Source organism: Neophocaena asiaeorientalis, unplaced genomic scaffold (genome assembly GCF_003031525.2).
Source record: "Neophocaena asiaeorientalis asiaeorientalis breed wild unplaced genomic scaffold, Neophocaena_asiaeorientalis_V1.1 scaffold92, whole genome shotgun sequence".
NCBI lineage: Eukaryota > Metazoa > Chordata > Mammalia > Artiodactyla > Phocoenidae > Neophocaena > Neophocaena asiaeorientalis.
In genome coordinates this window covers 3,433,826-3,458,188 of record NW_020174057.1, presented here as the reverse complement: position 1 = coordinate 3,458,188, position 24,363 = coordinate 3,433,826, and the positions used below count along the sequence as shown (strand labels likewise).

Below are 24,363 nucleotides of genomic sequence, written 5' to 3'. Positions count from 1 at the left end.
TCTACCAAGTCAGAACCTTACTGTGATTCCCCAGTGCCATTTTCTCACTCATTCCTCACATTTAACCAATGGCCAAGTCCCACTGAGTTGCCACTTCTCATTGCCCTGAGTGAGGGCTTTATCATCCCTTAAGGGATGCTTTCAACAACCATGTCTATCGATCTTGAGTTGCCCTGATCAAATTCAGTTTCATACCACGACTGCCAGAGTGATCTCTGCAACATAGAAATCCAGCCATATCCCCTCCCTGGGGCAAAACTATTCAGTTTTACAGCATCTTGCTTTCCCTGCATTTCTACCCATGCACAGAGCTATTGTGAGCTAAGGATGCACATGTGTAAAATACCTTCAGTCCCTCTGGGGAAATGTAGGTGTGCTATTTTTATCATTTATTTATATTTTTAATTTTAAAAATTGAGATATAACTTACATAACATTGTTTAAGTTTAAGGTGTACAACATGATTTGATACATTTATAATTTACATGATTATTACCCCATCACAAAATTATCATTTCTTTTTTATGGTAAGAACATTTAAGATCAAGTTAAGAGTGCTATTTTTAAACCTGTTTTTAGTACTGAAGTTAAAACAGTATCTTCTCCTATCTGTAATTTCACTGAACCTGAACTATTCTCTTTCTTGAGTAACCTGAATTAAAATGGGGAGGGGTACCTAGACCTTTTAGTTGCAGAGATAAAACTCATCCTTACCTCCCTTATTTGTCTTCCCAGAGTGAGAACCATACAAATGCCAAAACACAGGTTAGAGGGAAGGTTATTTAGTGATGGAGTCTTGCATGTACGCTGACCTAGCCTGAATAACATAAGATTTCAGCCTTTTCCTGCTTTTTGTCCTTCTCCAAGGTAGTTCTTTTCTAGTTTTACCTTTTTAAGAGTCAGGTTTATTGGGGAATAATTCACATAAAATAAAATTTACCCCTTTACAATGTATCGTTCAGTGAGTTTTGTTGATTGTATACAGTCATGTAACTACTGCCTTAGTCAAGATATAGAACATTTCTATCAAGTCCAAATGTCCCCTCATGCTCTTTGCAGTCAATCTCCTCACCCGCCCTCATTTCCTGGCAACATATGACCTGTTTTCCAGAATGCCGTGCAGATGGAATCCTGTAACGTATAGCCCTTTGTGTCTGGCTTCTTATGCTTAGCATATTGCTTTTGAGATGAATTCATATTGTTGCATGTGTCTGTAGTTTGTTCTTTTTTTATTGCTGACTATTATTCTATGGTCTGGATGTAGACAATTTGTTTACTCACCTGTTGGCAAACATTTGGGCTGTCTTCAGTCTTTAGCTATTATGAATAAAATTGTTTGAAATATGAGAGTTTCTGTTGCTTTGTATGCTCACCAATGTTTGGTCATGTCAATTTTTAAAATTTTAAACATTCTAGTGGGTGTACAATGGTACCTTCTCGTGTTTTAAGTTACATTTACCTAAACTCAAATTAGCATCTTTTAATGAACTAATTTGCCATTCAGTTGTATTCTTTGGTGAAAGTGTCTGTTTAAATATTTTGACCACTTTTTAGTTGGATTTTTAAATATTATTCTTATTGAGCTGTAGAAGTTTTTTGTAAGTATTCTAGATATAAGTCTCTTATCAGATATAGAATTTTCTAATAATTTTACAAGTCTGTGGCTTTTTTTCATTTTCTTAACATTATTTTTATAACAACCTTATTGAGATATATTCATTTAACATTATCTCTTGAAGAGCAGAAATTTTTAATTTTGATGAAGTCCAATGTATTATTTTTTTCTTTTATGGTTTCTGATGTTTGTTGCCTATCTAAGAAACCTTTGCTTAACCCAAGGCAACAAGATTTTCTATGTTTTCTCAGAAGTTTTATTGTTTTGTTTCTTAACATTTAGGTCTATGATCTACTTCAAGTTAATTTTTGAGTGTGGTATGAAGTAAGAATCAAGGTTAATTTTTTTTTGGATATCCAATTGTTCCAGCACCATTTTTTTAAAAAAATTATTTATTTTACATTTGGGTGTGTTGGGTCTTCGTGGCTGTGCGGGCCTTCTCCGGTTGTGGCGAGAGGGGGCCACCCTTCTCTGCGGTGCCTGGGCTTCTCATTGCGGTGGCCTCTCTTGTTGCAGAGCATGGGCTTTAGGCACGCGGGCTTCATTAGTTGTGGAGTGTGAGCTCAGCAGATGTGGTTTGCGGGCTCTAGAGCACAGGCACAGTAGTTGTGGCACACGGGCTCAGCTGTTCCCTGGCACGTGGGATCTTTTTGGACCAGGGATTGAACTCGTGTCCCTTGCATTGGCAAGCAGATTCTTAACGACTGCACCACCAGGGAAGCCTGCACCATTTGTTTTTGTTTTTTATAAATTTATTTATTTGGGGCTGCGTTGGGTCTTCGTTGCTGTGCACAGACTTTCTCTAGTTGCGGCGAGTGGGGGCTACTCTTCGTTGTGGTGTGCGGGCTTCTCATTGCAGTGGCTTCTCTTGTTGTGGAGCACAGGATCTAGGTGCGCAGGCTTCAGTAGTTGTGGCACGTGGGCTCAGTAGTTGTAGCTTGTGGGCTCTAGAGTGTAGGCTCAGTAGTTGTGGCATACAGGCTTTGTTGTTCCACGGCATGTGGGATCTTCCCAGACCAGAGATAAAACCTGTGTCCCCTGCATTCACAGGTGGATTCTTAACCACTGCACCACCAGGGAAGTCCCCAGCACCATTTGTTGAAAAACTGTTGTTTCTCCATTGAATTACCTGGACACTTCCGTTGAAAATCAGTTGACTGTATTTTGGTAGATCTATTTCTGGACTCTGTGGTCTGTCCCTTTGATCTGTATTTCTATCTTTAGACATATGCACTGTCTTGATTACTGTAGCTTTAGAATAAATCTTGAAATCAGAGTGATTTCGACTCCAACTCAACTCCTCCAACTTTGTTATTCTTTTTTCAAAAATCATTTCTAGGTCCTTTGCACTTCCAAAAACTTTTTAGATTCAGTTTGTTAATTTCTACACCACCACCACCAACAAAAGCTGATCAATAGTTCAATTTGGGAAGAATTGACATCTTAACAATACTGACTCTTCCCATTCATGAGCATGATTTGTCTCTTGGTTTGTTTAGTTCTTCCTTGATTTCTCTCAGCAATAAATCTACTTTTCGAGGTACAGCTCTTGCACATAGTTGATTATATTTGTCTCTAAGTATTTCATGTATTTACTCTTTTGTGAGTGATATTTTTAATATTTTCAATTTCCAATAGTTTGTTGCTAGTAAATAGAAAAACATCATATTTTTTATATTGACATTGTATCCTAAAACCTAGCTAAACTCATGTTTTTGTTGTCATAACTATTTGTATTTTTGAGTTCTTAGAATTTTCTATGCAGATGATTATGCTATTTACAATTAAAGACATTTTAACTTTTTTCTTTTACAATCTATATACTTTTATTTATTTTCTTGTCTTATTGGACTAGCTAGGACCTCCAATATAATGGTGAAAAGAAGTTGTAAACGTGGGCATTCTTGCTTTGATCCCAATCTTAGGGGCAAAGCACTCAATATTTTACTGTTAAAAATGATGTTACAAATTTATTTTTTATAGATAAGGTTTGCCATATTGAGAAAATTTCCTTCTATTCCAAGTTTGCTGAAATTTTTTATAATGGTTGGATGTTGAATTTTATAAATGCTTTTCTTATGTGTATTGAGATAATTATATGATTTTAATATTTTTGTCTGTTGAGATTGTGAATTTTACTGGTTGATTTTGAATGTTGAACCAACTTTGCTTTTCTGGAACATACCCAAATGGGTCATGACATACTATCCTTTTTATAGATTTCTGGATTCAATTTGCTAATATTTTGTTACTATGCTCATGAGAAATATTGGTCTATAGTTTTCTGTCTTATCTATCTTTGGTATATAGATAATGCTGGCCTTCTAAAATGAGTTGTGAAATCTTCCCACTTCTATTTTTCTGGAAAAGTTTATGTAGAATAGGTGTTATTTCTTCATTAAGTGTTTGGTAAAATTCACCAGTAAAGCCTCCTGAATCTGGAGTCTATTTCTTTAACAGGGCTACACAGGTTATCCATTTCTTTCTTTCTTTCTTTTTTTTAAATATTTATTTATTTGGCTGCTCCAGGTCTTAGTTGCAGCATGAGGGATCTTAGTTGTGGCATGCATGCGGGATCTAGTTCCCTGACCAGGGATTGAACCTGGGTCCCCTGCATTGGGAGCATGGTGTCTTAGCCACTGGACCAGCAGGGAAGTCCCTATCCATTTCTTTTTCAGTGGGCTTTGGTAACTGGTGTCTTATTCTCTTGTGGTGGTCTTTGTGTGAGATGTTGGCATACTATAACAACCTTCTGATTTCCCAGTTGCTATCAGTGATATTTGTTTATTCATACCATCTTTATTTATTGTGCCTCTTTATTTTTGTTCATTTAATGGCTGCAATAAACAGATCACAATAAAATGAATCTGGTTGACAGTGAACACATGGCAGGGGAAGTTTGGTGGTTGTGGCAGAGTAGAAGGCATTGTAGACTTTGGCTAAAAATTTTTATGTCATGAAAGAGAAGGATTTGCCTGATGACTTTGTCAGACAAATTTATCTCTTTTAAGTATTGCCTTTAAAAACAGGAGAAAAAAAGGGAAGTTGCAATAAAAATCTCCTTCCCAGCAAGCACTGGAAAAACCAAAGGGACAAATAGCAGGACTTACAACATGATGTGCACAGAGTTATTTCTAAACAGGTTTTTTGTTTTTGTTTTTTTTTTTTGGCATTTTATAAGAAATAAGACTTTACCTTAGTGTTTATTTTGGAGTTAATGGCACATACTGAAATGTGATAATTTATTGTTTGGGAGTATTTTAAAACAAAACAGAAAGAACCCAACTGTCCCTTCAATTCCTTATCCCTAGCCTATGTTTAAATATTGTAAATAACCTTTGAAAATGTAACAGCCATATTCGTTGGAATAGCACTCAGTGATTTGAATGACCTATTTTACAAGCAACTTACCCTACAAGTTACTTTTCCATTTAAAATGTTTTCTTTGTTCATACTAAACCCCATTCTGTTTTCCCAAGGACAATTTGGTTACAAGTACAGAATAACCTACTTAATCTACTTTGGTTTAATTTACTTACAGGTAAAGTAGATATTTCTTTTCCTACCACCATCAAAGGGTTTTTATAAGAGTAAAGTGAGATATATGCTATAATATATTGGTGAAAAAAGAGTAAAGCCATCATATAAAGACAAACTGATGATATTATATTGCTTTCCTGTGTGGCAGGGCATGATCATTATAATTTAATGTGCTAGGAACAGAAAAGGCCTGTATGTGTGATCAGCTGGCCTTTTCACGTGGGATGTATATGGAGGTAGTCCTGTGGCTTGAGGAGGTGGCTACTGTTTGCATGGTTTAGAGCTTGCCTTTTGTAGCTCTGGTTGTAACATGCCTTTGGTTAAAGTTAGTCTCACCCATGATTGCCAATCTCCGGGTTGGTTCACTGGGTGCTGCTACTTCTCAGAATTCCATGACTAAGCCAGGAGTGGTGTTTGTTATTTACTAATAGGTATTTCTTCTGCCTGTTCTGCTTACCACATCATCATACCAGGCCTTGACCTTTGTGAACTCCTCTGGAAAATCAAACATACCTAGAAGCTGCCCCAGCTTAGGTCTAATAACACCATCAATTGCTCTTTGGGAGGTTGTGGAACAGAGCTTGGAAGGTGATTTGAATGAGAAGGAAACATAACAGCTCATCAAATCCAGATTTTCCATGAGAAAACAAGAATCCAGAGAAGTTAAGGGTCTTGATTAAGGTCCCTTCTTCCAGGAAGCCTTTCTGGACTTCCCAAGGTGGTTATACTGGTGCTTCCCAGCTGTTTGCAAAGCCACTCTTAATTCCTCCACAACTTTTCACTCTTTGCTAATTGATTTCCTGGTGGTGTCTCTCACTAAGAGAGGACCGAGTTACATTTGTTCACAAGGCCTAGAGCGTTTTAAGCCCTCATGAACATTTGTTGAGTGGCTGAGTCTCTCACTTACTAGCTACTAGGTACTACAGATGTGAAGTCAGGCTCATGGAAATTAAGGAGAAACTCCAGGAAAGCCCAAGCTCTTCTTGGTAGCAGATCAGAGTCTGTAGGCTAAGCCAAAGACTGAGCTGAGAAGCACATGTAAGCAAGGGAAGATGAAAAAATTAAAGGGAGCCAGTCCAGAAAGGAGCTAGTGAAAGTGTTTCAATTTCCCTACTTGTAGATGCATTTGTTTAATTGATTCATTCGGCAACTTTATATTGGGCATCTACTATGGACCAGGAGCTATTTCAGGCATTGGAGATACAGTAGTGAATAAAACAAAGTTCCTCTTATATTTCCAGTGGGAGAGAAACATTAAACAAATATCAAGTGAAAAATACTGATAACGTCAGGTAGTGATAAATGCTGGGATGGTAAGTAAAGCAGGGGAAAGAAATAATCACTGATAAAAAAAAAGGAAGGTCTCTCTGAGCAAAGACCTGAACAAAGTGAGGGAGCGATGCCATGAGAATATTGGAGAAAGCGCATTTCAGAGAGAATAAGTACAAAGATCCTGAGGCAGGCTTGGTGTGTTTGAGAAACAAGGTGACCAGAAGTTTAGAGCAGCGTGGGGAAGGAGAAAGGAGATGAAGAAAATTCTTCTGCACTAGTGAAACTGTCCTTTCCAGCACCAGAGTGTTATGATTGGTGATCCTCTGACTATATAGAGCAGTTCCAATAAAGAACGCCCCATACAGTGCTGAAGCCAGACCTTTATCTCTCAGGAGTGCTCTATTGGAGACTATCCACCCTCTAGGACGAGGGTTCTCACCTGAGGTCAACAGGCCCCTGGGGGCTCACAGTCAGGCTTCATATGGTCAGTTAACCCCCTCCCCAATCTGTGCCTCCCTCCTGAACATTTTTCTGCAGATAAAGTCTTAGATGGAACCTGTCTGCAAATGCCTGCAGGACCAGGTAGGAATATAGAAGAATGAAATAGGCCAATGTGAGAACCCAGCCACACTTTGTTTGCCTATTAAACAGAGGAATATTCTTCACTTCCACAGAGAAATAAGCTCTCTCCCATTTGTCTTGAAATAGTCAATCTTCTGGTTCTATTTTTAATTTCCTCACTCTGGTAGAGACTTAAGGCCAGAGAAATACTTCTTCACCATAAGAAAACCAGCAATGTAAGGGTGATGACAGATGGCAAGTAATGTTCAGTGCTGGGGATCCATAGAGGATGCTGAGGATTGTGGAGAATGGGAGGGGATGTACCTTCCAAAGGCGGCAGCCGCCACTATGCTTCTGCTGCTCACTGCCTTGAGGGAATGGGACCCAGTGTGGACAGATCTTAGGACTGGTTAAGAGAAAGCAAAAATCTGGATCTCTTTGGGGGTGAAATCTCCAGAGATTTTATTTGATTCACATTTTTTTTTTAGAATCCTGGTAGACCACCCATAACACTCAGGGTCAAATATGGCCCATATGCAGGTGGTTTGTTGAACTCTGATCTATAGATTTTACCAGAATTTCTGAGAGATCTGTGACTTAACATTGACAACTACTGTCCTAGAACATGATCCCCTTCCACTTCTGTGGGTAGAAAGACCAAGGACACAGCCATCAACCATGTCCCAGGGTCCCAGAGGTCTAGGGGACAGCCATCTGCCTGGCTTCTCCCTCCCCCCATCCCTGACCCAGAGCACAGAAGCCAGCAGGATCTGCTCCTCTTCCTCTGTCCCCCAGTGAGTGTCCTCCACTATAGGGGTGGAGCAAGCGGACATTGTAAAAGGAATTGGTGCTGAGAAGCACCAGATGAAGTTTAAGAGATGTTCATTACTGTGAAAGGCAGCTCTCTTCTTTGTCTTCTCAGTTCTCCACTCTACTCCCTCCCATACATCCCTCCACACCCAAACCACTACACGCCATGAGAGTATCTTTGATTACAAGTTACGGAAACCCAAATCAAACCCTGTGGGGAAAAAATAAACTTTCATTCCTGTATCTGAGAAGCCGAAGGGCAGTGCAGCTTTGGGCATGTTGGATTCAAATGCTCAGGAATCTCTCCCTGTCACTCAAACCTGAGCTCTGCTTTCTTCTCTGTTGCCTTTGTTCTTTGACAGACTCTCTTGAAGTGGTGGAAAAGTTGGCTTGCATGGTCATTACTGCTCATCATCTCAGAAGGGGAGGCACTTACATCAAGTCTTAAAAAAAATAATCTGCTTGGGCTGTGATACTGGACAAACCCCTGTGTCCAGGGGCATGGGGTACTCCTATTGGCTAGCCTGGGTCATATGCTCTCCAGAAGAGTGGGTTCCAGAATCACAAGGAGCTTTGAAGGTGCTGAGTGTGAGTGTGTGTGTGTCTGTGTGTGGTGGTGGTGAAATGGCAAACTCTAAAAGGAAGGGATGGTGGCCACTTAAAAGGGTACCTTCTACCCACAGGCACTTCAGACACAACAGCCAACGGTCATTCCCTCAGCCCCCAAACAAAACCGAAAAAGCTCTCTCTGCAACTCAGCAGAAGCTCAGTGCAGATTGCTCATCAATTCCAGTATCAGAACATCTGCACTGCAAAACCAAGAAGGTGCAGTTCGGGTTTGGTACACAGAGATTTTCAAGCCTTGGCAATTCCTCCACGCGGGCAACAGAAGACACTCTCCAGCTTTGTGAAAATCACTCTCCCTTCCCTCCCCAGTTAGAATGAAAGTTCACTACTGCAGCCATGCACCTGCCCTGCTGAACAGAACAGATGTACTCCTGAAAATCTAGGAACAAACAGAATCACTATTTTACCCTATACATTTAAAGCTGAAGGTGAACTCCAGGGAATCAACTAACGGGAAGTTCTTGGGCAGTGACCAGAGAGTGACTGTTGGGTTTCATATAGGCAAAAATAAGATAATCTTACCCCTAGGGAGAAAAATCCAAACTCACTGAGAGTAAAAGAATGAGAGTTGAAATAATAGCTAATCTTTATTATTTGCTAAGTGCCAAAGCACTTTTTATAGATTATCTCATGTAATTCTCACAATACCTCTATATGTTTAATTATTATCTCCATAAGAGGCTAAATCATTTGCCAAAGATTACATATGCAGCCAGCAGTGGCAGAGTGAGGATTCATGCCTGGGCAGTTTAACTTTAAAGCCATTCTGATGGAGCATCAATTCATTCATTCTACAGTCATGTGGAGTGCCTACTACATGTTGGGAACTATTCAAGGTGCTGAGATATATAGCTGTAAACAATGTAGATACAAATACAGATATATGTCCTCATGAAACTTACATTCTTGTGGGGGAGAAAGATAGGAAACTGGACCAATGGATAAAACATAAACTAGGTTAGATAGTGATCAGTGTAAGGGAAAAAACTATGGCATGGAGGCAAGAGAAGTGGGGGGGAGGGGTGGATTCTGAACAGTCAAGTCTCACTAAGAAGGTGACACTGAATAAAGATCTGAGGAAGTGAACCATGCAGATTATCTGGAGGAAGAGCATAATAGGTAGAGGAAACAGCAAAGACAAAGGCTCTGAGGAAAGAGCAAGGGCAGCGTGCGCTACCAATAGCAAGAAGTCCAGTGTGACTTGAGCATTGTGATCAAGGAACAGAACAGGAGGGGATGAGATCAGAGGTACCAGATCTTCTAGGGTCTTGCAAGTGGCTGTTAGTGTTTTGTCTTTTACTCTGGTGCAATGCAGCCACTTGGGTTAGAGCAGAGGAGGGACGTGAAATGACTCAGTTTAAACAGGATCTCTCTCACTGCTGTCAGAAATAGCCTATTGGGGAGCAGGGAGGCCAAGAGGGAGGCTGCAGCAGTAAGCTGGGTAGAAACGGAGGTGGCCTGGACTAGTGTGCAGTGGAGATGCGGCAAGTGCTTCCATTCTGGGTTTATTGTGAAATCAGAGTCAGAGGATTAGCTGACAGGTGAGATGTGGGTGTGTGTGAGAAAGGGCAGTCAAAGATGGCTCTAAGGCTGTTGGCTGGCCTGAGCACCTGAAGAATGGAATTGACATTTTCAGAGATGGGGAAGGGTGCAGGAGGGATGGCTTTGTTTTTATTTTCTTTTTAAGGGTTGGGGGGGGGAGGGTTATCTAGGCCCCATTTTGGGACCTATTAAATGGGAGATACCGATTAGACATCTAAAGGGTAATGCCGGGTGGCAGGTCTGGGGTTCAGGAGGGCAGTCCATCAGCTCTACAAACTATATTCTACCCCTTGAGAGTAAGTGAAGACTCCTGCATGCAATTTTGGGAAACTGATGGCTGTATCAGAAATAATAGAACAGTATTAAGGAAAGTCAAATTTAAAAATTCACCCACATCCTGCCACCCTAAAAACAGCTGCTTTTATTTCTTCACGTTCTGTTTTTGCCCACATGCATACATACTTCTATAATGTCAAAATCATAGCATGGATACAATTTCATATTGTACTTCTTTTCACTTAACATGATCTCATAAATATTTTCCTAAGTGGCTCCCATATGTGCTTCCTGGGGCAATAAAATGCAGGGCATTGCTGAGACCTTTCAGAACAAAAGTTAAAAATCCTACTTTGGTACAAAGCTTGGTGCCCCTACAGCTGGCATTGTGTTTATTGCAATCTTTGTGGACAGTGACTCTCTGTGGATGTGACTTTGAGCTGGGCCCTGAATGATGAGAGTCTGCCATGCACCCAGTCTGGGGAGGGGCATTCCAGGAAGTGAGGAGGGTGTGTGCAAAGGTCCTTAGGAAGCCACAGGAAAGCACGTTAAGAAGTGCTGCTGGCAGATCCATTTCAATTGACAATTAAATAGAAATTATTTTATCTTTGTAAAATTTTAAAAATATCTTTAAACTACAGAAAAGTGGGTACACCCTTCCTCTGGGATGCTCTACCAAGGAAGGAGAGGTCAAATGGAATAATTTAGAGCATAATGAACCCTAGTAGATGTAGTGGCCCCTAAAGGTTCTGGGCCTCAGACTAGACACAAACTCCACATGGAATCTTATTTTTTCATTCGTACCAGTCCATCACCCAGAACCAGAGTCCAGTCCCTTAATTTTATAGAAAAGGTCTAGGGTCCAAGGACGATAAGCGACTTGTGCAAAATTATTCATCTCCATTATAGAGGGTTTTAACTAGGATTCAATTAGCTCTGCCCTCCAGATCAGACTCTAAGAAACAAAACATGATTCAGTGCACGCGACTCCATCGTTGACAAAACCCTTTGTTAGCTGGGAAATGCAACCCCCCCTTCCTCTCCAGCTAATCTGCCTATCATTTGCATAATTATTTACTCAAAAGCAGGAAAATTATTGAGAAAAACCGTTTGTCCAGGACTCCCGGCCTGAAGGCAGGAGCTGGTTTATGCTTCCTCGCAGAGCCAGCAGGGGGGTGCACCAGGCAAGGTTTGTGAGCCGCGCCTTCCCCTACGCCCCCTCCCCTTTCCTCGCCCAACTTCCCTATGGCCAACGCTTCAACTAAAAGTGGCCATTGACCTTTCAAGCTTTTGAATAGTGATGCAATAGAATAGTATTTCAAAGAAAAATGGTTATCGAAATTTTGGATCCGGTTTTCCCATGAGTGTTAATGGTTTTTAAAAAGTAGGTCACATTTAAAGTAGGTCACATTTCGGAGGCGGACGTGCAGGGAAGGAGATGAGTTTCAGCTGAGGCCAGGTGGCCTTCAACCAGGTGGGAGGAGGTGAGGGTCCCTGGGCAGGGAAGAAGAGCTGGGATCTTTCCGCATTTCCGGGCCCCGGGTGCAAGCTCTGCGGGAAATCTCAGAGTCGAGTGCTCTCGGCCTGCGCACACCGAGACGGGCTGGCCAGGACCACCAGGGCGCGCGGGTCTGGGCGCCCCCTCCGCGATCGGCGCAGGTGAGCCGGAGGGCCGCCGGGTGGCCGGAAGGAGACGACGGAGCGGCGAGGAGGAGGAAGGGACGGAGGAGCCGGGCTGGGCCGGTGCGGGAGACAGCGAGCAAGACCGCCACGGGGAGGAGACAGAGCGGCCGGCGCCGTTTAACGAGGCGCCGCTCTACGCCCGCTGGCAGCCTTCTAGGACCGGACCCGAGAGGACCATCAGCCCGCTCCCTCCGGGTCCCGGGCGTGGGCGCGGGGGTGCTGAAGAGGGAGCTCTCCCACTCCATTAATGTGTCTTAGAGCGGGAGGGGCCCTTTCCGAGGATCTCTAGTCTCTCCAGCCACCACCACCCCGAAAATGTGCGGCCTGGAAAGTCGCCTAGAGAAGGCGCGGAGGGGATGCAAAAGACAACCAGCCGCGGCGGGCCGAGGGGCGAGAACGTCTGCTAACCGCTCGACTCCGGCGCACAGCTTGCATGGGTTGGGCGCAAGCTCCAGCCGCCGAAACCGGGACGGTGATGGCCTGGCTCTTCTCCTGCGCGTCTCCGAGAACTCCGGGGCGTGGGGTCAGAGGAGGGCGGATTCCCAGGCATCCACCCCGCCCTGGCCGGCACCCGAACGCTCTGAGCCCGTCTCTCCTGAAGCCTGCGCATTAGCACCGGAGTCTCTTTAAAGCAGTAGCGGGGGCCGCGGTCACGTGAGGTGGATTCCTGGAAAGTTCCTGGAAAGCGGCCTCCGCAGCCGCGGGGCGGGGCGCGCGGGGAGCGCGGACTAGGGAGAGAGGCGGGGAGCGAGGGAGGCGCGTAGGTCTGGGAAGTCGCGCGCACACAGCGCTCCGGGGACAGACATTTAACTCTTGTCTAGTCTCGCCGCCGCCGCGGCTCGCGGGCCTTGGGCTTCCCTTGAAGCATGAGCCTTCTCGCCCGCCGCCACTGGCACTGCGCGGGCCGCGGACAGTGCGCGCCGGGGCCCCGGGCGCACAGCCTCAGGATCCCCGTCGCCTACAGCTGGGGCGCCGGAGGAGCTCGGGCAGGGGCCCGCGGCAGGTATCGGGCCGGGGAGCTCAAGGGCTCCGCCCCTAGGAGGGCTGGGGAGGGCACTGGGGCGCGGCCGAGAGAGCGGGGCAGCCTTGGCTTCCGCAGTTTCGAGCCTCTGGGCTAGAGAGCCCGAGCTGCAGCTCTGCCCCGAGGCTGGGAGCTACTGCCTGCTTTCTCCAGTTCTTTCCCGGCGTCTGGAAGTCTCCAGAGTTTTTGTTTTTGTTTTTCCTCCCCTAAACTGCCATCCAGATTAATAATCCTCCTAATAAGCTGATCTCCCGCTCCTCCCCACCCGCCTACCTCCCGCCCTCTTTCCTCCCTCCCTCTCTCCTTCTCATCTCCTTGGTTGCAGCCGGAGGGAACCCAGCAGCTGCCCCGGGTCGGGGGTGTCCGAGCCCGGAGGGGGTGTTAGAGCCCGGCGAATCGAGGCGATGGTCCCCGGGGCTCACGTTTGCCCTCTGTGCAGAGAACTCCGGCCGCCCGCGCCGTTGAGCACAGGGCTCGTCACATCCCCAGGCATCTCATTCCCAAATTAAAAGTCAACAGGGGAAACTCGGGCAGACACCCCTCCTCCCGGGCCCCTCCCGGCTCCCCCGCCCCATGCCTGCTGGGGAGGCTGCCTGGTGCGGAGGCGGCAGCGGCGGCCGAGGCCGAGGTAAGGGCTCAGCGTTGGTTGTCTAGCACGTCCCGCAGCGCTCTCTGCCGCCTGCTCGGCCCCCGGCTCGGGTCAGGGCTCGGAGCCCCCGCGCGGGCTGCGCGCTCGGGCAGATTCCTCGACAGCGCTCGCGGAGGCAACAGCAGCCTCAGCCGCCCGGCCTCGGGAGCGGCAGCCACGGCGCCCCCAACCCCTGCCCCAAGCGAGCTCCGGGAAGCGGGGGGAGGGGAGCGCGGCAGCCTCTCCTGCTGTGTTGCGGCAGCTCCCGCACCTCCGCGTCCCGGGCTGCCGGCTCTACCCGGGAAGCCCCGCGGCGCTGTAGGGCCGGGAACTAGGTTTGTGCGGGGTGCCTCCTCCTGGGGCTCTCCGGGCTGTGCGGAGTGTGAGATAGGAATGCCAAGTGGGGACCTCTCCTTTTCTTTCCTTTTTACATTTTTCTACTTGTCCTTGACTGAGGCCTGTTTACCACCGTACCCGCAGGTGACTCTTTGCTCTTCTCATCTCCTAGTCTGCGATTTCAGCGAGCAGCCCTGGGCGGGAAATAAGCCGGTTCGCCACCCTCATCCTGTCCCCCGCCCCAACTCTTGCGTCTTGGATCCCTGCTCTCTCTTTATCCTTCTTTCTCTAGAACGGGCCAGGGCAGTAACTGGATGCTCGGGGTTAAATGGTGCAGGAGCGCAGACGCGGAGGATTCCCGGGATTTTCCACGTCTCTGTTCCTCCACCCACGCCCCGGCCGCAGGGGTCCAGTTCCGACTGACCCAACCCTCCACTTTCTCTTTGCAGGCAAACTGTGCGTGACCGCGCCTGCGGGGGATTTTGCTATCCGTGCACCGGGACCCGGGGAGGAAGAACCAGCGGCTCCCCATTACCTCCCCCTCCATTTCCATTTCGCGGACCCCTCAGGGACTCGTTTTGGGGTTTCCACTGACTTCTAAGAAGGACGCGTGCCCCTCTCTGACCCCAGCTCGGGCGGCCACCTGTCTTTGCCGCGGTGACCCTTCTCCCATGACCCTGCGGTGCCTCGAGCCCTCCGGGAATGGCGCGGAAGGGACGCAGAGCCATTGGGGGACCTCGGGGTCGGCGGAGGAGCCGTCCCCGGAGGCGGCGCGTCTGGCGAAGGCCCTGCGGGAACTTAGTCACACAGGTAGGGAGCGGACCGGCCGCAATGCGTGCGAGAAGGGGGCGCCTCCCCAAAGACAAGGATGCGGTTGTGCTAGCGAGGCTGGGAAGCAATCGCTACCCTCCCCGCCCCAGATCAGGGAACCGCGGGGAGAATGCCCCTACGGACCTGGATCCTTGGAATGCGAAAGAAAAGTGGTTCTCGGGGGACTCAGAGGCCTAGGGGAGGTTAGAGCGCTAGAAGGGCTCTTTGGAAATAGACTCTTAGGGCGCTGGAATTTTTGCTATTTTCCGCGGCCGTTTGGGGGTCGGCACTCGGGCTCGGACCTTAGCCGGAGAAAGTGCTCGGCTCCTTTCCTGTCTGCGGGGTGAGAGGGCGGCGAGTGGGCGCTGCGCTGCCCGCAGCTTCAGCTGCATCTGGCTCCCGGGCCGGGCAGCCGCTGCAGCCTGGAATCTTGGCGGCCAAGTTCGGGGACCGACTGATTGCCGCTCAGGACTGCCGCAAAGCCGGGAGGAGGGCGGGCTGCGAAGCCCCAGCCGAGCTTGGCCTCGCTTGTTTCAAGTGCAGTCTTGCGCTTTGCGCGGCTCGCTGTCGTCTCTCGGCATCTGAAAGAAGAAAAGATGGAAAAAAAGATTCTGGCAAACCTGCAGGCTTTCAAAATCAGAATCCTCAAAGCTTACGTTTGGGGCAAAGTTGAAGTTTTGGTAGCAGTAGGGAGAAGGAAAAGTTCCTTCACTTGCGGTTCCGGTCTTTCCGTGCAGGCCACGGGCTTTCCCTCAGCGGGAGGAACCGGCAGATTGCAGGTACCCTAGCAAGTTTTATTTTTGGGAGGGGGGGAGCATTGTTCAAACTTTTAAACTGTAAGATGTTGCTAAGTCACTTTTGAAAACGGGATGGGAGATGGAACTGGCAGGTAGACTCGAGAATGCTGGGGAGACCGACGGTTGTGATTGGATTTGAATTAGGGCAAAGTCCAAAAGAGTTTATGGAAGACTGTAAACTGGAAGTACTAACTATCAATTGGGCTTTCTCTCATTTCTCAATGGCTGATAAGGTAGTTGTAATCAAAGCAGCGAACAGAAGCTATTGTATCATACTAGAACTGCCCTCTTAAAACAAGTAAATAGCGGTGCTTTATGGGACTTTGAAAAGAGATATGGACGCAGCCGCTAACAGATTTGGGGAGGGTGGGAGTGGACACCAACCATTCAGAAAGTTGCTTCTTTTTATCTTGTTGGTATTAACTGGAGTTGGGTTTTCCACTTTTTTAAGGGCATGGCTTTTATTTCTAACTTCTGACTTAATTTACATTAAATCTTTGATTTCACTTGACTAGTGGAGAAGCATCATGCCCGGCCAGCCAGTGTGTCATACTGCAAACATTCTTCTGTTTCGTTAGGAGAAAGTCTTAAGAGAGTTTAAAGAACAGCTACAGAAAGTTACTTTTAAAAAAGAAAACTGACTTGCAGTTTGTTCAGAAAATAAAATGGACCTATGTTTTCATCAAATTTCTATAGAAAGTATTTATGGTAGCCTCTGGTAAACTTTCACACACTTCTTTTTAGAGCTAGAAAAATTGTTGCCAAGTATTTACCCTATTTTAAAAATTCTCTATAATAACGATTTTACTCTCTTTTCTTTTTCTTTTGAACAAAAACCCCAGGTTGGTACTGGGGAAGTATGACTGTTAATGAAGCCAAAGAGAAATTAAAAGAGGCACCAGAAGGAACTTTCTTGATTAGAGATAGTTCGCATTCAGACTACCTACTAACAATATCTGTTAAAACATCAGCTGGACCAACTAATCTTCGCATCGAATACCAAGATGGGAAATTTAGATTGGACTCTATCATATGTGTCAAGTCCAAGCTTAAACAATTTGACAGTGTGGTTCATCTGATCGACTACTATGTTCAGATGTGCAAGGATAAGCGGACGGGCCCAGAAGCCCCCCGGAACGGCACTGTTCACCTTTATCTGACCAAACCGCTCTACACATCAGCACCACCTCTGCAGCATCTCTGTAGACTCACCATTAACAAATGTACCGGTACCATCTGGGGACTGCCTTTACCAACAAGACTAAAAGATTACTTGGAAGAATATAAATTCCAGGTATAAGTGTTTCTCTTTTTCTAAACATGCCTCCTATAGAGTATCTCCGAAAGCAGCTATGTAAAAAGAGAACCAAAACTTGAGTGACGGCTCTGGATAACTACGCAGAATTCTAAGAACAGCTGAAGTCAATCTAATTTAGATGTGTGGAGGGGTAGCTAGGTATTTAAAGTTCCCCCAGATATTTTCACCTGAGTGATGCTTCCCTTCCTAAGGCTGACCAAGACCAGTTTATCCTTTTAAGTTAAAAATAAAACGTCCCAAGTAAAGGCTGAAGGAACAATTTATCAGAACTCTTTGCCTTTCTGAGGTTCCTGTTAGGTGGAAGGTGCCAGCACCGGCAGTAGAGAAGGAGCTCCACTTAGGAGTGCTGAAGAAGTGGAAGGAACCAAACTGACACAGGCTTAACTTCAATTTTGTATGCCTGGGGATCAGAGTCTATTTTAGGACATTTGATACTTTGCATTCTGATGTACTTAGGAGATTTGTTAAACAGATATGCTTGTGAGTATTTATCCTTCATTTTATGCAATTAACCAAATCAACCAAAAAAAGTGACCATGAAATCCTGTATTTGTCTTTTTACTACATGTATGAACTCTCTCATGTGAATGAGTACTGTAGTAATCCATTTCAAGGGAGCCTTATTTCAGAAATATTTCAAACTGGTGCAAATGGAAAAGACTTCTTTTCCTTTAAGGCTAAAGACAAGAATGTCATGCTATACAGGTGCAACTCAATCCCTGTTAATAAAACCATGTAGATAGAGACATTTTACCCTTTGAAGTAGCTGTGTCCCACAACCTGTTGCCATTGATTTTTCAGAAATGGCTGTAGAAATTTCCAAGTGGTCTAACCATGGACATTAGCAATTGTCTCCCTTCTACCATGTAGAATACTCTGACTTAATTTTCTTCCAGATATAGGGGGATACCTGCCTGTTTTTCAAAGTGTTTATTTACTGCTGTTACTATTTGATTAGAATGTATTAAATAAAAAAACCTGACTTTCACAAGTTGCACTTAATTACTTTGAATCGGAGAGGACATACACTTTCATGGTGATAGAGGGTTGCCATAAAAACTTACGTCAAGTGAAATAACTAAGTATTCAGCCAGAGTTAGAACGTTACTTGCCCTTCTCTAAAGTTACAGGTCACACTTGCCCTTTGCATTTTGGAAAGCATGGTTTAGAAACTACAAGAATTGCCAAGTGGCCTGGTCTTTTACAACTTGAAAAGGCATAATAGTAACGCCCGTTGTGTTTCCGAAAAACCTGGTTTAGAAACTACAAAAATTTTTACAGGTTGAATAGGCACAATACAAAATACAAAGTAAGAGTTTTATGGCCTTTTTTTTTTTTTTTTTTTTTTTTGCCACACGGTCTCACGACTGTTGCAAATGCACCATCTTTTCTGGAGTTCAGACATTATTCATTTTGCTGCCTTTAAAACAAAATATGCTGCATAGCTGCATACTATGGTGTGTCACTGGGAAGGTGAGCCTAGTATATGATGTGTGTGCCCCAAGTGAACAAGAAAATTCAGTTATAAATTATAGTAAAACCTGCTAATCGCATATCGTGAAAATATGAATATTTTCATGAAGCTCTTAAAAACCGGTTTTGTGCCTTGAAGGAAAACATAACTGTGCGTGTCCAAACAGCAGAGCCAAACACAAAAGATTGCTAGGTGTGCCTTAGGAAGAATTTATTTGTAACCTAAAATTTACAGAAGAGCTAGCCGTTTAAGGTCTGGTCTCTGATTGGGAGGTAACCTTCTCATTAGGATTCTCAGAGTCTGTGCTTTATTTACCCTCTTTTTCCACCAAGAACCATTGTGTGGTGTGGGATGTTTGGCTTTTCTGGCAAAACTTGCACATGATCGGTGCCAAGGGGCTTTGTGGAATTTCTTTAAGGTCTTTTGCATTTCTGTCCTCATTGTTTCAAACACTCTGCTACCTCTCAGTTATTGAGAGTTGGATGTATAGTGGGGTGTGAGTACCCGTGGCATTGTGGAAAGTTCTTCTTAATGGCTACCAAGTGACTGATTACAAGAAAACCAGAGGACACCAAAAACATCTCTGGATTGTGCTGTGGAACTATTGTTGCCTTATGTTTCGATCTTCCCTATTCCAAGTAAGTCGATAAGCATCAGGAAACAGTCCCCCCCCTCCCCGTTTTTTTGGTTTTGTTTTGTTGTTTGTGTGTTGTTGTTTTTATAGTTAGTAACATCATTGATTTATTGAGTTTATTGTGTCCCAGATGCTCGCTCAGCACGTTCCATGCATTATCTCATTTAATCTTCACGCTGAGCACAGTACAGTGATTACAGGAGGTATACCTTCTAATTTGTGAGTGAGGAGGCATTCCAGGAATATCCTAGTCCTTTTTATTCCTGGAGAGGAATTACGAAGAGCAATTTACTGCTATTTCTACATTGATCCAGATGAACAAGTTAGAGCAGGCTGTAAGAGGAACCCTCAGCCTTTTTACTGGTGCCTCAACGGGAAAAGTATAGGTATCTTAATTAGCGTTGTGCTCTGTGGGATCGGAGCTAGCTTGGCCTAGTGGTTTTTTCCTAGTGTCGGGGTGGGTCAGGAGGGGGTTAACTGTTTTACCTGGTGTCTGGTAAGTGATGCCAATTACCAATTATCGGTCACCCCATTTTACAGACTGGCCAACAAAAGAGTTAAGATTGTACACCTGTCTAAATTATTCTCAACAGAATCAGAAAAAATATCAGTGTTCTCCTTTTATGAAGGGCAGTTTGGGGCATCAGTAAAGGTTTGTTACTGTCGTTATTGTTGAGGAATATAGTATACAGGGCTTACATCTCCACAGATTTAAAATATTTTGATCTGAGTTTCCATTCTGAGCAGAGTTGAGGCGGTGGAGTTTTTCATTCCATCTCAGTGGGCACTGGGGACTGCTTTTTAGGGACTTGGAGGTTTTTTAGGGCTTTGGACAGTGGAGAAAAGGCGGTTCAGCTTATGAGCTGAGAGGTCTTTTCTGGCATGTCAATAAGAAAGTCTTGACTTCATAGCAATTATGTAATCCAAATAGGTAACAGAATGGGACAGTTGTTTGGGAGTGTTTATTTTCTTGGGAAGGATTTTTCTCTGCTTTTAGAAAATTGTACTCTGGGAGGAGGGTAGGAGAGAGACACGTCATCAAATAATCCATGGGATGGAATGTCCCAGGACCAGGCCATGCCCTTCTCAGCTGAGGGTTTAGGCACAAGGAATGGGGGTGGAGTGGCAGTGGTGACATCTAACAGCTAGGCAGAGGCCCTCCTGTGTCCGAGGTTTCTAGCCTTTGGAGCAAAAAAGTGTTGTCATTCATTCTAGGCCTTTTGTTTACTAAGTGGCCTGCATTCTCCTCTCCCAATTTTTTCACTTCCTAGAATAAAGCTTGAAACCACTTTTCAGATGACATAATTTAGTTCCATCATTTTACTGAGGAAGACACCCAGCCCCGGGGAGATCAGGAGAATCGCGGGCACATGTACACAGAGACACACACACCATCAACCCAGCAAGTCAAGGGCGGAGTCCATATTGGAACACAGATATTTTAAACTCAGGTTTAGTATTTGTAAAAGCTGCACCCTCCTACCCTTTGTTTCAATCATCAGTACTTTTCTTTGGCGACCCTGTACGCCCTACAGTTCTTTGAACATTGGGTTTTCCTTCCTTTGGAATTTAGACAGTGGGCCTTGGGAATACTCTGCAGGCTAATTCCCGGTTCTTGGCTCCTTCCACCGAACTCTGGAAGAATCAGCTTCTGCTGGTTTTCATGACATTTTGATTCACATCAGAGTTTTGCATTAATTTTTAACTCCTCAACGTTTCTAATCTACTTGCTGTTTTAAAATCGAAACCCTGCCATCCATGCTGTTTTGTGATCTCATTTTTGCCTCTGCCAGATGCGACTCACGCCCAACCACTGCGCCGCCAGGGAAGCTGGTGACGCCTGTTGGCCCAGTCAATGCCTACCCGCCTGTCCTCACCAGGGGAGCCATTCTTTCTTTCGCCCACTCTTGGTCCTAATGGCTCAGTTCATTCCTGCCTTACTTTCCCCCTTTTTTAGCATGAGGTTGCTCTGTTTGCTTGTCTGACCCAGCCCTTCTGGCCAGATCATACTCCAGTGAAAGGGGGCAGTTAATTACCTTCTCCCAGAGTTGGGTAACTGAGTGATTTAGGATCGGTAAGATTAAATCTGACTCTTTGTCTCATTCTTTGATTCCTTTCAGGTTTTGAAACAAGTAGCCGGCCCCAAATGCCACGCTTTTGTCATGTGCATTTTTTAACTCTTTTTATGTAAAGTATCAGAAGCTGCTTCTTCACTAAGTTGCCCTTCATTTGAATGGAATGGAAATACCCTCTGTTCCTTCCCTTCTGGATATCTATCTGTAAAAATGACTCTGTGGTAGTTTCGTTTCACTCTCCTAATGGAGGCATGGTTTTCTTGTATTCTCATCTTCACATATTTTTGATGTTTCTAATTTTTTCCTCTATGTGGCTTGAGTTCAGGTTACTTTATTACTAAAGTAAAGTAACAGCTGTTGCCACAGAAGCTTCTTAAAAGCCCCAGAGTACCAAATGCCTAGATAGTAAGTCAGCTGAAATCATGGAGCAAAACCTGGGTATTCCTTCGGGAGCTTTGTCAACGAGAGAGGCTGGATCACACGAGTGTTGTCACAGAGAATGGGGTTGCATCAATAAACATCTACTGAGCCATAAAACTGCTTTCATAGACAATTCTCACTCTGAACTGCATCCTTAACTTATAGGAACTCTGGCTTGCCCTAGAGATCAGGAGCGTATTTCGTGAAGTATTATTACTCATGTAGTGCTGCCTCTGTTAAAAACAGAGGGAAGTGGAAGGCAAGCCAGAGTCCTAGTGAGAGGGAAGGAAATATTGCCAGCTGCCTTCCTCTTCTGTCTAAGCATAATTACCACCCAAGGAGCCCCTTTCCTATGGCAGAGAGAGTGCGGCTTCATCACAGAACTTCATAAAATTTATATCTCTCCAGTTTCCAACCACGTTAAGATAAAAACTTACATTTTGCTAAACGGTTTTCCCTTCCGTTAGTTTGGTGTGTTTTTCCTGTTTAGATTTTGGTCCAGAGAGCTGCTGTGATCTTTAACATTCAGAAAAATATTTTCCCTGTTTATTTCTATCCAGGGGAGTTGTCTGATTTCCCATTTTAACATGCCCTCTGCCATCTTTTTAAAAGTTGAACTATCGTTGATGTACAATATTATGTTAGTTTCAGGTGTATGACATAGTGATTTGACATTTAAATACATTTTGAAGTGATCACCACAAGTCTAGTAAACATTTGTCCCCATACGAAATCATTACAATATTATTGACCATGTTCCTTATGCCGCATTTTACGTCCCCTTGACTTATTTTATAACTTGAAGTTTGTACCTCTTAATTCCCTTCACCTGTCCTGCCCATCCCCCTCCACCCGTTTGTTCTATCTATGGGTCTGTTTTCATTTTGTTTTGTTTGTTTTGTTTTTAGATTCCACATATAAGTGAGACCATATGGTATTTTTCTCTGACTTATTTCACTCAGCATAATACCCCCAAGGTCCATCCATGTTGTCACAAAAGGCAAGATTTCATTCTTTTTTGTTTTAAAGGCTGAGTAGTATTCCATTGTGTATATATATATATATATATATATATATATATATATCTCGCATCTTTATCTATTCATCTATGGCTGCACACTTTGGTTCTTTCCATATGTTTGCTATTGTAAGTATACTGCAATGAACATGGGGATGCACATATCTTTTCAGTTTAGTGTTTTTGTTTTCTTTGGGTAAATACCCAGGAGCGGAATTGCTGAATTGTATGGTAGTTTTAGTTTTGATTTTTTTCAGGAATCTCCATACTGTTTTCCAAAGTGGCTGCACCAGTTTATATTCCCACCAGCAATGCATGATGGTTCTTTGCTCCACATCTTCGCTAACATTTGTTATTTGTTGTATTTTATGATGATGGCCATTCTGACAGGTGTGAGGTGGTGTCTCATTGTGGTTTTGATTTGCATTTCCCTGATGATTAATGACATTGAACATCTTCTCATGTGCCTGTTGGCCATCTGTATGTCTTTTTTGGAAAAATGTCTATTGAGGTCCTCTATCCATTTTCCCTTCTGGCATTTGATGAACTTGACCCTTCTTAGGTTTCTAGCATAGCTTTTTTTGGCCTCATTTCTATTACCAGGTTGTCGCCATTAATTCTATATTTGATCAGAAAGTATGTTTATATTTTGCACATTTGATCAGGGCATCTGCTCAGTTACCTGCAGTAATAAGGGGCAGAGAGCATAGGGATAATTGAAACCCATAGACACATGGCAGTTTCAGCTTCCTCCCTCTTCAATCTCCTTTGCTAGAACCACTGACAGAAAAATCATCTGCTCTCTCTTTTATTTTCCTTGTCCATCAGGCAATAAGGATGTTAAAAAAACAACAGAGTGACTAAAAAGATGGCCAAAATGAGAAAATTAAGAGGAATGGAGAATCAGTGGTGTGCTGAGGGCTCCTGAGAGCCAGTTGTTAAATGCTTAGGGATTTTGGGAGCTAAATTATTATGTGTGTCATTAGTAGATTGAAATCACCTGTGGTGGGAGTATTTACACCACAGAAACTGGCAGGCACTACAAATTAAGGCTTCTTTCGCCCCTCTCTGGTTTAATAACATACCACTGATCTATGTGTGTTAATTGAGACCTTACTAGAGTAAGATCAGTTTATTTGTATTCTCATTTGTGTTAAGCCCAGCATTTAGAGTGGAATAGGAATGAACAATTTTGGGAATGAAAATTTTTAAAAATATATGTGCCAATCCTATAATGGACTACAATGCCTTCTGCTGGTAGATCTGCCAGTCTCTGGATTCAGGGTCTTTTCTTAGTGACAGTAGTATCTGCAGATATCCTTTCAGAGTTTATTAGTAGAGAAGGCTACGACATTCTCACAGTCATATGACCAATGTGTATAGTAACTTTGTTAGCTCTAACAGATCAGGGTCTCTTTTTGCTTCTAGCTTCATTCATTCCATTATTTAATTTCCTTCCTTTCCTCCCTTCCTGCCTCCTCTGCATTCCTCCCTCCCTCTTCTGTTTTTTTTCCTGCCAACATTTATTAAGTGCCTACTGTATTATTCACCAGGAATACAAAAGAGTAAAAAGAAAGTTCTAGCATTAAGGGGGCTCTTATAGCCAATGGGAAGTGGGAAGGGATGGAGAGGAGAGGAACTAACATTTATTAAACCATCGAATATGTTTTCTACCTCATACTGTCATTCCATTTAACCCTCCCAGCAAACTGTTAAGGTATGAATTGCTTCGTTTACTGAAAATGAAACTGAGGTTTGACTTCCCCAGTAAGTGGGGAAGTCATGGTTCAAACCCAGGGTTTTGTTGGGCTCTGAAGCCCGGTTCTGCCTCTCAGGATACCATGTTGTTTAGGCTCCTTAACCACATGAACAATTTATTGTGAAACGCCAATATAAAGGCAGTAAT

The 24,363-nt window shown here is 44.3% G+C and overlaps 1 protein-coding gene across 2 annotated transcripts; it reads left to right on the top strand.

The window, feature by feature from the left end:
• The first annotated feature begins 12,580 nt into the window (after window positions 1-12,580).
• Window positions 12,581-17,824, top strand: SOCS2 (suppressor of cytokine signaling 2). 2 transcript variants are annotated; one of them, XM_024754353.1, is made up of 3 exons: window positions 12,581-12,929; window positions 14,361-14,721; window positions 16,361-17,824. In XM_024754353.1, the coding sequence occupies exons 2-3, from the start codon at window positions 14,583-14,585 to the stop codon at window positions 16,816-16,818; spliced, it is 597 nt and encodes a 198-aa protein (XP_024610121.1). In that variant the 5' UTR covers window positions 12,581-12,929; window positions 14,361-14,582; the 3' UTR covers window positions 16,819-17,824. The 2 variants fall into 2 exon arrangements, with proteins under 2 accessions (XP_024610121.1, XP_024610119.1); XM_024754351.1 differs by lacking the exon at window positions 12,581-12,929 and adding an exon at window positions 13,273-13,575.
• The last annotated feature ends 6,539 nt before the right edge of the window (window positions 17,825-24,363 follow it).